Genomic DNA, 17432 nt, shown 5'->3' on the forward strand with positions numbered 1-17432 from the left:
TGGCCATCATCAAAAAATCTACAAACAATAAATGCTGGAGAGGGTGTGGAAAAAAGGGAACCCTTTTGCACTGTTGGTGGGAATGTAAACTGATTCAGCCACTATGGAGAACAGTATGGAGGTCCCTTAAAAAACTAAAAATAGAGCTACCATATGACCCAGCAATCCCACTACTGGGCATATACCCTGAGAAAACCATAATTCAAAAGGACACATGTACCCCAGTGTTCATTGTAGCACTGTTTACAATAGCCAGGACATGGAAGCAACCTAAATGTCCAATGACAGATGAATGGATAAAGAAGTTGTGGTACATATATGCAATGGAATATTACTCAGCCAGAAAAAGGGATGAAATTGGGTCATTTGTAGAGATGTGGGTGGACCTAGAGTCTGTCATACAGAGTGAAGTAAGCCAGAAAGAGAAAAACAAATATCGTATATTCATGTATATATGTGGAATCTAGAAAAATGGTAGATGAACCTATTTGCAGGGCAGGAATAGAGACATAGACATAGAGAATGGACATGTGGACACAGCAGGGGAAGGGGAGGGTGGGACCAACTGGGAGATTAGATTTGACGTAAATACACTACCATGTGTAAAATAGATAGCTAGTGGGAACTTGCTGTATAGCACAGGGAACTCAGCTTGGTGCTCTGTGATGACCTAGATGGGTGGGATGGGGGCATGGGAGGGAGGTCCAAGAGGGAGGGGATATAGATATACATATAGCTGATTCACCTCATTGTACAGCAGAAACTAACACATTGTAAAGCAATTATACTCCAATAAAAATAAATAAATAATAAATTAATCTTAAAAATAAAATCACAATGTGACACCACTTCACACCCATTAGGACATTTGTGATAGAAAAGACAGACAATAACTGATGGGGATGTTAAATGGTGCAGCCACTTTGGAAAACAGTTGGCCAGTTTCAAATTATCAGGTGTTAGATAGATAAACAAAATATGGTGTATATATGTATATATATAATAATATACCTATGGAATATTATTCAGTAATAAAAAAGCACAAACTAGTGATATCTACTTCAACATAGATGAACCTCTAAAACATGCTAAGTAAAAGAGGCCAGATATAAAAGACCATGTGATAACATTCCATTTATTTAAGTTCCTTGTCCATTTAAAAATTGCAAAATGTTCATAAAAAGGAAATTTATAAGAAATAGAAAATAGACTAGTGGTGTCTTGTGGCTGAGGGCAGTAATTTGACTAAAAAATGACTAAAGATAGGCATAAAGTATCTTTTGGGGGTATCTGAAATGTTCTAAAATTGGATTGTCGTGATGGTTGCATGTGACTGTAAGTTTACCAAAATCATTGAGTTCTTTACTTAAGTCAGGTAACTAGTATGTTATTAAATTATTCCTTAGATAAGCTGTATTTGAAACATCAGTTGGAGGCTTAATAGTGGTGTTATGACTCCAGAAATTGGCTTATGAATGTTTCACTAATTTAAAATGTGGCCATCTCCCAAGTATATCTGTTTCATGTTTTTCCTTTGAAAAATTTCTGATGATAATTTGTAGGTGCGTGGTCATATGTTTTATACACCATTTTTTGTACTGAATTTCTTTTGTATGTACAGAGGATGGTTAGAACGAGAGAGCAGGTATGGTCTGCAACCCGGACACAATTGGTTTATCATCTCCATGCAGTGGTGGCAGCAGTGGAAAGAATATGTCAAATATGTGAGTAAGATTCCTGTATATCTACATTTTTCATAGGATTATTAACTCCATCAGACTTTGTGTGACTAGTGGCCAGTAATAAAATGCTCCAACCTAAAGATTTGAAGGGGAAAGAAATGAATACCTATATGATGCTACCAACTTGCTTTTCTAAAAAGCAAGTTCCAGAGCAAGTAATAGATTCATTAAGAAATCAGTTACTATACTCAGCATTTGGAGCACATTATGAAAACAAAAGTAGGAGACTATAATCTTCACTTGGGCAGTGGCTGCGTAGCAAAATCACATAGAAAGCTTAAAAAAAAAAAAAAGAAAGAAATGCCTATGCTCCACTCCAGACCAGATAAATCAGAAAGCATAGTTGAAGAAAAAGTTTGAATTAATTTAAATAAGTCATTTTTGTTTACTGAAAATTCTCTTTTGAAATCTAATTTAAATGGAATACATTTTGTTGGTATGGACTCAATATCAGAAAAGCTGTGAGAAGATCAATATTATCTTTAATAAATTGTTATGAAGTCTACAAACTGAAGTCCAAACATATTAATATAAACTAACTACTCAGACCTACTTCACAGGCCATAGGTCAGTGTGATTCTATTGTTCCATTGTCCATATACAATTTTGACTTCTTTGGTGGGTAGTTGAATTTAAAATATTGATGACCCCAAATCCATACTTAATGTAGACTCCCAGTTTTTAATCATTTGTGTACTATGGTCACCATTTTTTTACCATATAGTTCCCATACTGTTATTTTCTTAGTATGTTTATATAAATAACTTTATCATTTTTATGTAAATATATTTTATTTTAAAAGGAAACTTTATATCACTATCTTAAATAGAAAATCAGCGTCACATTCCAGAAATAGAGGATCAAAATAAAATCAATGAAAATGAAATATATTATTAAAGTCTAGCCAAGTAGTGTTGCCTTTTGAAGACTGATAACTGAGACCTGTTCTCTGTCAAAAAGAGAAATTGTCAAGTATTAGATTAGCAGATCAAGCATTAGATTAACACATTAGTACCAAACTGAGACCCTGTCCTTGAAGTAATCAGAGGATTGAAAGAGAATTGAATAGGGAATAATTTTTTCACTGTGAACTAGGGTTATTTAATACCCAAAATAATCCGGTACCTTTCCCATATTTTAAGAAAGTTAATAATTAATAGAAGATGCTAACACTTGGATCTGTAATAAAGAATGTGAATCTATGTGCTTCTGAACTATTTGAAGTTTTAACAATAAGGCTATTTAAAATTTTTTAGTCCAATAAAGTTAATTGGTATGTAGAAAGAAGTCTAGGTTTCATTCTCATTCTTATTGCCACTCTTTTGATTAAAGGCACTGGAATTTCTTCAGAGCTGGCTTCTGAAGGATTTACAAATTGATAGTATTCACCTGCCATACAGATCAAAGAGGGAAAAAAATCTAATAAAATATTGACACAGTGTCTCCTTGTTTTGGCTAAAATTAGGGATGCTGTAATTTCATTAAAAGAATCTAAAGCATCCATTATGCTGTTGCTATTCTGTGACTTGGAGTTTGTCTTTTAAATTTGATGTTTTTCTTGGGTTTCAATTAGTTACTTTATAAGCTGTGCCTTCAAGACCCACATCCATTGATCAGTTTCATCTACTAAAATTCATGTCATTATTTATTGAATGCCGCTTGAGATCCTTTACCCATGCTACTGTCTATCATTCTCAGATGCCTATGGGATCTTGTTCTACTGGTTAGCCCCTTTAGTCTTTCTCTTTACCCTCTCACTTAAAAATATCCTGATCTTTTTAAAACACTCACAGATATACATTCTCATAGCACCTTCCCTCCAGCTTCTCAAGTCTTAGCTCTCTCTCTTTTTTTTTTTGTTTTTTTTCCACAAGTAAACTTAGTAGAGAATAGTTCTATGCTAGCGGCCTCTGCTTCTGGTATTCTGCATCTCCTGATTTTTCTCTGGTCTTTCAGACTCAGTGTCCTTCCCAGATTCTTCTGCTACTTATCCTGTAAATATTGTACTCTCCTTATTCTATATACACCATTTTCTTGTCCTTCCGGAAGTCTGTTGAGCCCCACATTTTTTTTTTTTTAATAAATTTATTTATTTATTTATTTTTGGCTGTGTTGGGTCTTCGTTTCTGTGCGAGGGCTTTCTCTAGTTGCGGCAAGCGGGGGCCACTCTTCATCGCTGTGCGCGGGCCTCTCACTATCGTGGTCTCTCTTGTTGCGGAGCACAGGTTCCAGACGCGCAGGCTCAGTAGTTGTGGCTCACGGGCCTAGTTGCTCCGTGGCATGTGGGATCTTCCCAGACCAGGGATCGAACCCGTGTCCCCTGCATTAGCAGGCAGATTCTCAACCACTGCACCACCAGGGAAGCCCCGAGCCCCACATTTTTATATCTAGTCTCTTTCTCTGTCCTGAGCACTAGACTCAAATGTCCACATATCTCAAACCAGAATATCCCAAAATAAGGTCATTCCCAAAACGATTCCAGTCACCAATACACCTTATCTTATGAAGGTGCCAACTCCCATCCAGTCATCTAAGCCAGCACCTCATGTCCGACCTTGGAATTATCTGTGCCCCTCTTTCATACACAATTAGTTGTCAAGTTTTTTTTAATCTCCTAGATCCATGCTCTTCTCTCTATCTCCTTACTTATGGATCTGGCTTTTTATGGTTTAGTGCCTCATCAAATCTTGCCTGAATTATTATAGAAGTCTTCTAACTTGTGTCTCAATTTTCAGTTTCTGCCTCAAATCCTTTCTGCACACTAGAGTTATTTTTAAAGCAAAAATTGGGTTATGCTATTCCCCTATTTAAAAGCCTCTCACAGAAAAATCCTGTCAATATAATGTTAAGGGAAAGAAAAACTAGCAATATGCTGTATTTAAAATGTGATATCTAACAACAACCAGAATGATAGTTCACATTTACTAAATGCCAGGCATAAAACTCTGAGGTAGATATTAATACTAATATTATCCTAGTTTTTACCCATGAAGGAGCTGAGGCTTATAAGTTTACTTATTGTAAAAGGTCACATAGCTGGGAAGTCAGTGTCCTGCCCTTAATTCTAACTGTATTCTCCACATTTAGTTTTTACATATATGTATATGTTTTCAGTCACAAAAAATAAATGATGGCATCTGAGTACTTGTGATATTGATTTTCTTCATATTTTTCCATATTTTCTATAATAACAATGTAATCTTTAATAGTAAAAAGAATAAATATTATTTAATTTTTTAGTATCAATAAAAGCTTTCCATGATTTCCAACTTTCAACAAAATAAAGTCTAAATTATTTTATGTGGCACAGAATCCCTTGCAGTCTGTTCCCATTCTGCCTTACCAATTTTATTTATATACACTATTCCCCTTTGAAGAAATTAAAATTTAGTTATACATCAAAATGTTTTTAAGTGGCTGTAGCCAACCACAGGAAGATTAGAAACAATAGACAATTTGCGGATTCATTTTTGAAGGCTGCATAATTGGCAGATTATTAAATTTTACCTCTTAATTTCTGACTTCATGATTTTTAGGATACCAGCCCTGTTGTAATTGAGCCGTCATCTGTTCTGAATGGAGGAAAATATTTATTTGGAACAACAGTACATCCTATAGAGCAGAGTGAAGATAGAATCGGAGGAGGCAGCCCCAGTTATGTGAACACCACAGAAGAGAAATTTCCAGACAACATTTCTACTGCATCTGAAGCCTCGGAAACTGCTGGCAGTGGTAAGCTAGTTTGTTTTCCAAGAGGTTTAGGCAGGGTCATTTCTTAAAGGGGTACACTTTGTCAGAGAGTGTGCTTGGTAGGATATGGGGCGTCAGGTTTCCATTCACAGAAATAAGTTTCGAATGAAATGGTCAATTACTAGATTCTTGAATGTATTAGTAGCTTTACAAAGAGGAACTCTTCTATATTCTACTTCATTAATCTCTCAATTTGAAAATATTTTCACAGTTTTCATTGATTAAGTCAATCTTTCCATATTGTTATTAAATCATTTTGTCAATAAATTTAGATTTGAGAAGACGTAAGAAAACCTAAATTTTTATCTCCAGAACTCTCTCTAACCTAAGCATACATTCATTGGATTAAATGCACCCTCATATCAGATTCTACAGACATTTCAGGATGGAATTTGGGGGTTATTTTGTTAAAATATTTAGAAAGACTTCATAATGTTCCCCATAATCCCCTTCCATTGTTGATACCTACATAAAACTTAGTGGTTTGGGCTTCCCTGGTGGCGCAGTAGTTGAGAATCCGCCTGCCAATGCAGGGGACACGGGTTCGAGCCCTAGTCTGGGAAGATCCCACATGCCGCGGAGCAACTAGGCCCGTGAGCCACAATTACTGAGCCTGCACGTCTGGAGCCTGTGCTCCGCAACGAGAGGCCACAACAGTGAGAGGCCCGCGCACCGCAATGAGGAGTGGCCCCCGCCCGCCGCAACTAGAGAAAGCCCTCGCACAGAAACGAAGACCCAACACAGCCATAAATAAGTAAATAAATAAATAATTTTTAAAAAAAACAAAAAACAAACTTAGTGGTTCTGCACTTATGGGGAAGATGCTTTGGTGTATTTTGGCCCAAATGAATTTAGTTGATCCCTATCATTCTGCTGATACAGTAGCAGGACTCTCAACCTTATTCTGTTGTTGTTTCATCTTTGAGATTTTTTTCTCCTTTTCTGTGGAGGGAGAAGGCAAATTGGACAGAGTTAGCATTTTCTCTACAAAACTCTGTAGAATCTACTGCTTCTTTTTCCGCATCTGACGTTACAGAGATCACTTAGCAGTCCTGGAAGTGCTCTCTCTGATCAGCTTTCACACTAAGATTGTTTCTTGACCCTCCCTAAGATCCTTTTTGATATGTGCTCACTCTGTATAATCTGTGCTATACACATGCTGAGCCATACCACAGATAGAAGGTTCAAAGTAATTGATGGCTAGAAGGTTTACCTGAGATTAACATGTGGTTGAGAGTTGAAATACCTTAAGATACCACTGGGGTTCACAACTCTAAGTTATCACCAGTCATTTTCCTGTGTGTATTTTTCTATTGTAACATTCATGCCTTCCTTTCAAATAGATTTATTAAGCAACAGTTTCTTCCCTCCCAGCACTCTCCTGTTGGGGTTCTTGTTTTAGCTCCTTCCCTTTGGTTTAGAAACTTGTTATCACCATTATCTACCAAGAACCTTTGCAAGTGGAAGGAAGAATTAAGGGAAGATACGTGAGAGCCCAGCTACTTGACTGTATTTCTTCCTTTCCTATCAGAGGAAAGGAAGAGGATATATAATTCTTGTGAATTATTAGATATTCTAGGAGTCTGGCCAAACATTCATTTGGTAACAATTTTCAAAGCTTTTATTCTACCTAGTGTTATACTAGGTATTGTCCAGAAAGGAATACCTCTCTATTTCCTATCTTCTACAGAATTAATCAGAGTCTAACCCTGTACTGACCTGACCACAGAATAATAGCATTAACCTAATACATGGACATTGAGTTTGTATATTCAAGCCTATTTATGTATAATAAAATAAAGAGATTCCATCTTCTTTTTCCTTACAGGCTTTCTGTATTCTGCCACACCAGGGGCAGATATGTGCTTTGCTCGACAACATAACACTTCTGACAATAACAACCAGTGTTTACTAGGAACCAGTGGGAATATTTTGTTGCACCTCAATCCTCAGAAACCAGGGGCTATTGATAACCAGCCACTAGTAACTCAAGAACCAGTAAAGGTAAGTAATTTGACATCTCTTTCAAGTTGCTAATAAATTTCATTCTATAGATTTTAGCACATAGAAAATGTCTGTGATTCATTTTATTAACCTGTTGTAGATGGAAATATTTCTGTGAGAATATTTTATGACTTAGTACTTGCGTAGAAGCAGTTTAGTGATCCTTAGAAATGTTTTCCTTACTTAGGACAGCTACTGTAAAAATGTAGTTTCACGTGTATGTGAATTTTTTTTTTCAAAATAATATTTTTTACTGTTGGAAAGAAGTCTGTGAAAACTTTTATTATTTCCAAATGTTCCAGTGACTTTTTTCAAATGATTTGCCTTGAGTTTCATTTCTTAGTTTATTTTGAAAGTTCAAAATAAAAATCTTTTAGAAAATTCATTTTTTTCTAGTGACATGTAACTGAGTTAGTGACATGTGTTTATTCTCCTGTATCTAGGTTTTGTTAAAACACAAGAGACTGCAATTTTAAAAGTCAAAATTTGGGGGAATTCCCTGGCAGTCCAGTGGTTAGGACTGCACACTTTCACTGCCGTGGGCCCGGGTTCCATCCCTGGTCTGGGAACTAAGATCACGAAAGCTGCGAGGTGCAGCCAAAAAAAAAAAAAATTAACATTTACATTCTATTCTTTCTAAGGCTACATCATTAACACTAGAAGGAGGACGATTAAAACGAACCCCACAGCTGATTCATGGAAGAGATTATGAAATGGTTCCAGAACCTGTATGGAGAGCACTTTATCATTGGTATGGAGCAAACCTGGCCCTACCTAGACCTGTAAGTATAGCCAATATTGCCTTATATAAGGAGCAATTATAGATGGGGTCTTCTATTAATTTTTTATGTGAACCTCACTATCCACAAATTAGTTCTTACCCATGGTAGCAGAGTATTCAGTACCTGTTCAAATTAGCTGAATGAATTTTAGGTTCTTTCATATTCATTCATTCATTTACTCATACATTTATTGAGCACTACATTAAGTACCAACCATATAATGATGTTCCTTTGGGAGTGGGTGACTTATATGGAGTGGAGGAAATAGTCACTGGACTAAATAGAGTCAAGGAATTATGAGGCTAGTCTGTTAAATAAGTCATCCACATAAACATAGCCCTTAAGATAATGCAGAACTCAGACTGGAGCAGAAGTCTGAGAGCCAGTGCCAAAAAGTTCAGTGAACGTAGAGGAAGTGGTACAGAGGTTACTTCTAAAACTGTTACTCCCATTAACCACACAGGCATCCACTTAGGAATTGGATTCATCTTGTAGCTGTTGGTGGATTTTTGTGGTTTGTCTTTTTGAAAGAGGGACATATAAAAGATCACAACGTATGATAAAAAGAATTCAAAGCTAGTGAATTCTGATTGTTGCCATTACTAGAATGAGTCATTTAGAGCATAAGTAAAATGCTCTAAAGTAATTTAAAGAGCTTGGAGTGTGTAATATCAAAATATTAGTGAGTTAACTATTCAACATCATTTGTTCTGCTTATACAGTAAACAGCAGTACTCACTGACCTGAATACTCTTCACATTATTGACGCAGTAAAATACTTTATAAGAAGATTCTTTTACTGTATCAAGAAACACTCTCCCTGTATAATGTCCAAGCTAGAACATTTTTATACCAGGAAGGTTTTACATGGATAAGATATAGTAAGTTAGATCACGTCCAAAAAGAGTAAAAGTCTGCTATATATCCATAGTCTATAATTTTGATAATGATTTTGAGTTATTAATAATTATGTTTATTAAAAATTATGTTTAAATCACAATCAGGAATTTAGGGTTTGTGTTTGTTGGCTCCAAAAGGTTTCTACTGTATTTGTCAACAGAACCCCTAGGTAGATACATATAAATATGAATATACATAGATACACTTACATACATATTATATTCTTTATTTATTGGGGGCGTGGGATAGTCCTTGAGTTAATCACTTAATTTCTGGTGGAACTTTCCTGCTCTAATATTCTTCTTTTTTTTCTTTAAATAAATTTATTTATTTGTTTGTTTATTTATGGCTGCGTTGGGTCTTTGTTGCTGCATGCAGGCTTTCTTTAGTTGCAGCAAGCAGGAGCTACTCTTCTTTGTGGTGCGCGGACTTCTCATTGTGGTGGCTTCTCTTGTTGTGGAGCACAGGCTCTAGGCACGTGGGCTTCAGTAGTTGCAGGGCGTGGGCCCAGTAGTTGTAGCTCGTGGGCTCTAGAGCACAGGCTCAATAGTTGTGGCACACAGGGTTGGTTGCTCCGAGGCGTATGGGATCTTCCTGGACCAGGAATTGAACCCGTGTCCCCTGCATTGGCAGAGACGGATCTAATATTCTATATCTGTAGGAGAATCATTGTGATAATTATGTTGGATGGATAGGTAGGTAGGTAGGTAGGTAGGCAGATAGATAGATAGATAGATAGAGTGAGTTTGATGTTTTGGAGTCTGCCTGGATTCAGATTACCAGTGTTCTAATCTCTAAACCTTAGTTTCCTCATCTGTAAAATGGTGATAACAATAATATCTACCTCATTAGAGTTGTTTTGATAAGTAAATAATACATATGATTAGCACAGCACCTGATTTATAGTAAATGGTCAATAAATTTTGCCTGTTGCTACTATCATCACCATCATCATTATAATTATTAAACAAGTTTTTTTGGAACCTCACAAAAGGTCATGTTTTTTAACATTGATGTCAGATAAATATTAGTTTAAATAAGCAGTAATTTTACTACATGAAAGCTTCGGTTGCTGGCTTGATAATATTTTTTTACCTCTAAATATGATAAATTTACCTGATTTCAGGAAAAATTGCTGTAAAAACATTTAGAATATGGTGTTTCAAGTTAAAGAATGCTAAATATATTTGCCACAGCAAGGTTAAAAATAAATACTTTCATCTTCATATTTACATAAATCATACCATTTTTAAAAAATAGCTTTATTTAATTTGCACATGTACAAGCTCAATGATAACAAATTAAGCAATATAGAAAAAATAAAGAAGAAAATAAAAAGCATACCATATCTACCATATCCTACTACTTAAGAGATAATTACTATTAACATTTTGGTGTTCATCTTTCCAAACATTCCTCTGTGCCTATTCATATACATATATAAATATGTATAGATAATTTAATGAAATTGAACCATATTATACTTGATGTCTTGTGATCTGCTATTTTCAGTCTAAGATAGATGCTATTGATATCTTTCTAGGTTAATAAATTTAGATCTATACCATTATTTTTAATAATTGCATAGTGTTCCTTAATTTATTACATACACACACATATGTACATAAATCACAATTTATTAACCAATCACCACTGATGGACTTTTAGTTTGCCTCTAGATTTTAGTTGTTTAAAGCAATTTTCTGGGACTTTCCTGGCAGTCCAGTGGTTGAGGCTCTGTGCTCCCAATGCAGGGGGCACAGGTTCGATCCCTGGTTGGGGAACTAAGATCCTGTGTGCCGCACCACACGACCAAAAAAAAAAAAACAATTTTCTGGTGAATAGTCTCTTTCTAAACATGTGTGATGATCTCTTTAAGGTAAATTCCTGTAAATGGAATTGCATCTATTGTTTGCCGGTTGTGGTTGAAGTTAATAAGTTCATATACAAGAATAATTAAAATGTAAATAAATATGTATTTATGTATGATTGTGCATGTATATATAAGAATTTGTTAGTCTGTAGTTTGCTCACAAAATCACTTATCTTGGAAAGCAAGCTACAGATTATAAAAATTACTTCTTTGTCATTTCAGATTCTGCCAAAAGTATGTTTTTTTATGTAGTCTGACGACTATAGGTGCAGAATTATTGATCTTTCCCAAAATCACAGTTAAACTGAAATCATAAGAGAATTTTACTGTTGGCTTCACAGCTATCAGTGACTCTCTAGAAGTGGACAGACTTTGTTTTCCTCCAGTGTCAGGGAGAGCTCCTTTTACTGCTTTAAATAGGAGTTGAAAAAGCTCCCAAGTGGAGCTTTCCTAGTACCATACTGTAGCATATCAGAACATGTAGAATACTTTTAAGAAAGAGTCCTAAAGGTTTGGTTTGTAGCATTGTTTTTATCTGGCTCTTTACTGCCCCCTCTTGATATTAAAAAATGCCCTGTTGCAGAATATATTGGTTACTAAGGCAAAAGGAAATGAAACAAAGCCCAATCACTTGAGGCTATTAAAGATTCTGTAAGATTTTATGTTTTAAATAGTTTGAGTGTTGACCCTGCTATCCTTTTGGAATGCTGAATTGATAAGGTGCTACTCTTAAAACTCTTAAAGCACTACTTTGGTAATATGTTTTCCTGTGTTTTGGGGCTAGCAAGCAAGTTATTAGAGGGATTACTGAAAAATCCTGTTTCAACCGTGTGACTTCCAGTTTTGTACATCCAATTTAGTTGTTTTAATCATAGACAAAAAATATATAAACAGTCCAGTTACACAAAACACATAGATAGTAAATTTTTACGTGGAAACATTTTTGTTCTCACTACAAATACAAGAAATAAAATTTTAAGCAAATTTATAATATTCTTTATATGTATTAAAGAAATGGGGTTTGTTTGTTTTTTAATTTTATTTATTATTTATTTTTGGTTGCGTTGGGTCTTCATTGCTGCGCACGGGCTTTCTCTGGTTGTGGCGAGCAGGGGCTACTCTTTGTTGCAGTGCACGGGCTTCTCATTGTGGTGGCTTCTCTTGTTGCGGAGCACGGGCTCTAGGCGCGTGGGCTTTGGTAGTTGTGGCACGTGGGTTCAGTAGTTGTGGCTTGCAGGCTCAGTAGTTGTGGCACACGGGCCTAGTTGCTCCATGGCATATGGGATCTTCCTGGACCAGGGATCGAACCTGTGTCCCCTTCATTGGTAGGAGGGTTCTTAACCACTGCACCACCAGGGAAGCCCAGAAATGAGGTATCTTTAAATGATGTCCAGTGATAAGTTTTTGTGAAAGTAATACACTCATACATTTCCGGGAATAATGCTACATTTTGGGTGGCACTATGACTTATGTAGTTAATGACATGAATACTTCTGTACTTTTATACTAACTCCATTCCTAAGAATTTGTCCTTTAAAATACCATCATTTATATGTATGAAATACGTAAAAGTGAAAAGAGTTATGGTGTGAGAGTGCTAGAATTGTAGATAATATTTAAGATTTTTTTCCCCTTAATTTTGATGTTACTTGCTTTTAAATGAAAGGGGAGAAAATACCCACCATGAATCCTAATCCTGGAAAATGGATTTAGGTGCAGGAGGCTGAGGGTCTTTAAACCCATGTAATTTAAACCTGTGAATTTCTATAATCTAACTGAACCATAGGCAGTGAACCTATTGAACATTTTAGTTTAAAAATAAACCTAAGAAATTAGGTAAAAAATGGCAAGTTTTGTTTCTTTTATAGTGATCACTTTATGTCTTTTAAAACAATAGGTAATCAAGAATAGCAAGACAGAAATCCCAGAGCTGGAATTATTTCCTCGCTATCTTCTCTTCCTGAGACAGCAGCCTGCCACTCGGACACAGCAGTCTAACATCTGGGTGAATATGGGTATGATGAGCCTGAGAATGTTTCCTCAGCATTTACCAAGAGGTAACTTAAGAATGCAGCAAGAATACCACGCATTTCCTTAAAAAAATAAAAACCAATTTGCTCATAGTCTGGTGCCACTGTACTAATACACATTTTCATCTGTTTTCATACAGAATCAGTAAATCACTTGTGGGGCTTAGATCTACGGTCATGCGCAAGAACTAGATGGGGTAGAGGCAAAATCTCAGCAGCAAACTGAGAAGTGTTGTTCCCTTTTTTGGCTTGTAAACATACAAAGATAATACGTAGAAGTAAATTTTATTTACTTTGTTTCTTTGAGAACAAGACATTGTAAATTATGTGCTTGACCTAAATTAGAGTCTGCCAGTCAATGACTGGTCTTTTCAACTCCACTCAAATTTCTAAGCAGTAATTTCTTTGGCAATATCATCTTTTTTTGTTTGTTTTTTGGTTTTTGGTTTTTTTTAACAAAACATGATACATTTCTCATACTAGGTCCAAGGAACCTTTATAACAGACCGATAATACAAAGGAAAAGATACATTTTTGAAAATGAAATTGACACATTTTCTTTCAAAAACATCAAGCCTATCAAAATGACATATAAATAAGTTCTCGTTTTAATGTAATACATGCAAAAAGTTCCCTTTTGATTTCTCTATGAGGTTAAATTTTATTTTATTTTATTTTTCTAACATCTTTATTGGAGTATAATTGCTTTACAATGGTGTGTTAGTTTCTGCTTTATAACCAAGTGAATCAGCTATACATATACATATCCCCGTATCTCCTCCCTCTTGTGTCTCACTCCCACCCTCCCTATCCCACCCCTCTAGGTGGTCACAAAGCACCAAGCTGATCTATGAGGTTAAATTTTATTGATGGGCCAGACTTGCTCAATGCTTTTGCCTTGCAAATATTTGAAATAGTTCTTCTTCAGCATAAATAATGAGTTCATCCATTTACACAAAGTCCCAGACTGTGTTAACAATGCCAGAATGTTGTTATAATTAATATAACTTAATATGAAAGAACTACCTTTGAACCCAGACCAACCCTGTAAAGTATCATCCCTCCTTTGAAATGTAATAGAGTAGTTTTATGTCTTCATTAAAGGTTGTATTCAGATAATATATGGAGATTCTTACACATGCTGTTTGGTAAGAATTATAGCAAAGCAGTGGCCTCTGCCTAACCAAACTTTGTCTTGGAACACATTAAAATCAAGGAACAGTGAAATAAGAATCTCTCTGAAACACTCTTGGTTTAATTTTCCATTGAATAATAGTATTTGCCTTGCTTCCATGGCACCCTTAGTACATATCTTTTTCAATTCTCTTTGAAAGATAACATGAGAGGCAAGATGTGTTGTTGCGCTTTTAGTAAGTATTCTTTGTAACTCTTGTGCTGATCCTAGATTTTTGCTGCTTCTGTAAATTCCACTAGATTTGTTGGTGCTATTCAAAAGCACGAAATTATGTATAATAAGTGGCTGCCTGCTTAATGAGCTATGCTACAAAAACTGTCTAGAATTCAAATAAATTTCTTATGTGGCTTAAGGACAATAGAAATTGACTTGGACACTACACTTGCAAATGCTTCTGAATCCTAGAACTGGGTAGTTATTACGCTCCAAATTTGTTCTTAATTTGAAATTTTATTTCGTACTAATTAGTTGTGAAATCAATCATTAATCATTTTGAAGTTTATAAAAATATGCTTTCTTGCTGTAATCTTATAACTAATCCTCTGATGTGTTTTTGGAGAAATTTGCTCTTTTGTTTTCTTCTAGGGGTTATCCTTTGCTTGCTGATAGTAAATGATTTGCTTTGCTAGATGTTTAAAAATTGATCATAGTTGGGTTTGTTCTCCATAACGTAGTTTTCATCTTTCTCATTACTCAATTTATCACAGCTGTTTACTAGGCTCTTTTATTCCTTTTGGAATGACAGGTATACAAACCTTGCCACAGTTACAATGACTTAATTGTAGCCTTTTCAACAAACAAGAAGTCATTGTTAGATGATTTTTCAGCTTATTTTAGGTGAGTTAATTCTTGGAAGTTCTGAAAAAGTGGATGATGCCAGTACTTTTCTCCTCTGTTTAGTAGGTAAAGACTCAAAGCACATTTAAGGGGAGGAAAAAAGCTAAGTCACCATTGAATGGATGGAAAACTATCTGGAGTGTATAATTGTACCCTTCGTGGATTATATTGATATGTTAAGTGTATTTTAGTTTTGGGTTGCTCAGTAAACCATAACCTCCCATAGGCATAGATGACCATTTTAAGCTACAGCTTTTGTCTAGATTTTTGTCTGAGTGGTTACCTAGGGTTTAGCAGGTTGTTTTAGCAACCTGTTTTTGATTTCCATAATCTCTTGTCATTTTATCACCCTTTTCTTTTGAAGTATGTGGTTAGACTTGATATATTCTTCCTTCAGTCTTCACTCTTTCCTCTTATTGCCTCTTTTTGTTTCCACCTTGAGCCCTTCAAGAATTCAAGGTCATGTCTGCTTTCCTCTTTTCGGGTGGGCAGGCCATATGATTCCCCCCTTACTACCTTTCAATAGGGCAATTTTTTTGTCATGGGAAATTTCTTGGCTTCACTTTAAAGCTTTGTTTGGCCAAGTAACATCTATGCCTACTTAGAATTCTAAGTACAAGTAACAATTCTTGTGTAATTGTACCAGTGTGCCAGGTAATTGGGCTACTTAATGAGAGTGATGTGATTAGTAACTCAAAGACAGTTTATTTTAAGAAAGTAGATCAGGTAAATCCAATTATCTATCTGTGGAATTCAAATCCAGTCCCATTTTATCTTCCCCATTCTTACACTGAGTTTTGATTTTGCTATTGAGTGTGACCCAGCTGAGGGCAGCCTAGATACGGATGCCCATTGATATTTGCCACTCTTGGGATCCAGATACTGCCAATTATTTGGGCCTCTAATTTTGTTGTTCTTCCTTTCAAAGTTAAGGCTTACCCTAAGACACTTAGTTCTCCTATCTTCATTTTAAAGCTTTCTCTTAAAGTGTCTTAATTTATAAAATTATTAAATCTGTAACTCTCATTTCTCATCATGTCCAAAAATAGTATGGTCCCCGTTGCTGAGAGGGGTGCTTTTTTCTTTTTTTACATCTGCGTTTTTCCTTACTGTGACTACTATGACCATAGGAAATGTACCTTCTCCGAATGCACCATTAAAGCGGGTCTTAGCCTATACAGGCTGTTTTAGTCGAATGCAGACCATCAAGGAAATTCACGAATATCTATCTCAGAGGCTGCGCATCAAAGAGGAAGATATGCGCCTGTGGCTATACAACAGTGAGGTAAGAGACATGTCGGAGTCAAGGAAAGTCCTGATTAAGTGTTAAATCCATGTTTCATAAGTATGGGTTTTTTTATCTGCACTAATTGTTCTGAAAGCCATGTCTTGGAATCACAGTGGAAACTTCAACTTTTAAATTACTGGATGCATACATGTAGATATTTGTCATCTGAAACCCATAATAACAGTCATGGATAGTACCATCTTGTGAAGGTTATTATTATAAAGTAACGGCAAATATCATTTTTTAACAAATAGTTTATTTTTGATTTGTCTTAAAGTAACTTATATACATGTTAAAAAAATTCAAACAATACAAAAGTATGTAGTGAAAATTCTTCCTTTCCATCCTCTGACCCCTATCTTCCATTCTCCTCAGAGGCAGTGCTGTTAATTGCTTATATATTCTTCCTAACACATGCAATATATTTCCATTAATACTCTGAAATTGGATCATAAGTAGTTTTAACCAGTTCTTTATTCCCTAGTTCCTTCTTTCTTACATCCTCCTTTGGTCACCATTGAGAGGTGACCAATAGTATAATAAGTTAAGAGCAGAGGTGCTGGAGCCACACTGCCACGGATTAAGTCTTGGCCCTCACACCTGTTAGTTGAATAACCAAGGGCAAGTCCCTTGACTCTCTGTCACAGTTTTCTCATGAGTAAATGGGGAAAATAATAGTATTTCCCTTAGGATAGTTGTAAGAATTAAAGGAATTAATTTTCTGAGTGCTTTAGACAGGGTGAGCATCAACAAAAATGTATAATTCTATTGCATGACATTTGGTTTTACATTTTCAGTTCCTAGTAAAAAATCAAGTTCCATCTTGACCACAAGCACATTTACTGAATTTCATACTAGATACTAAAAAAAACTTCTTTTCTATAAGCTGTTCAGAAAATCTAAATCTCAATGAATTTTGGTTTGATGTGTGATGAGTCTTTTCTGGTCTCCCCCAAATCCTATATAACTTTTTTAGAGACATAAAGTATGTGTTTACAAAGTATACATTGTCTTTCCCTCATTTTGCCACC

General features: G+C 35.5%; 1 protein-coding gene across 2 annotated transcripts in view; it reads left to right on the forward strand.

Moving 5' to 3' along the window:
* Window positions 1–17432, forward strand: part of USP32 (ubiquitin specific peptidase 32) — a 196500-nt gene that overhangs the window by 147785 nt on the left and 31283 nt on the right. Inside the window, exons 12-17 of one of the 2 annotated variants that reach the window (XM_082371956.1) lie at window positions 1622–1724; window positions 5279–5474; window positions 7321–7496; window positions 8138–8278; window positions 12949–13108; window positions 16244–16398. In XM_082371956.1, the coding sequence (XP_082228082.1) occupies window positions 1622–1724; window positions 5279–5474; window positions 7321–7496; window positions 8138–8278; window positions 12949–13108; window positions 16244–16398 (931 nt within the window). The remainder of the gene's footprint in view (window positions 1–1621; window positions 1725–5278; window positions 5475–7320; window positions 7497–8137; window positions 8279–12948; window positions 13109–16243; window positions 16399–17432) is intronic. The other variant, XM_082371957.1, reaches the window with a different exon arrangement.

The sequence above is a fragment of the Balaenoptera borealis genome, assembly GCF_965194805.1.
Source record: "Balaenoptera borealis genome assembly, chromosome: 20".
In the NCBI taxonomy this organism is placed as follows: Eukaryota; Metazoa; Chordata; class Mammalia; order Artiodactyla; family Balaenopteridae; genus Balaenoptera; species Balaenoptera borealis.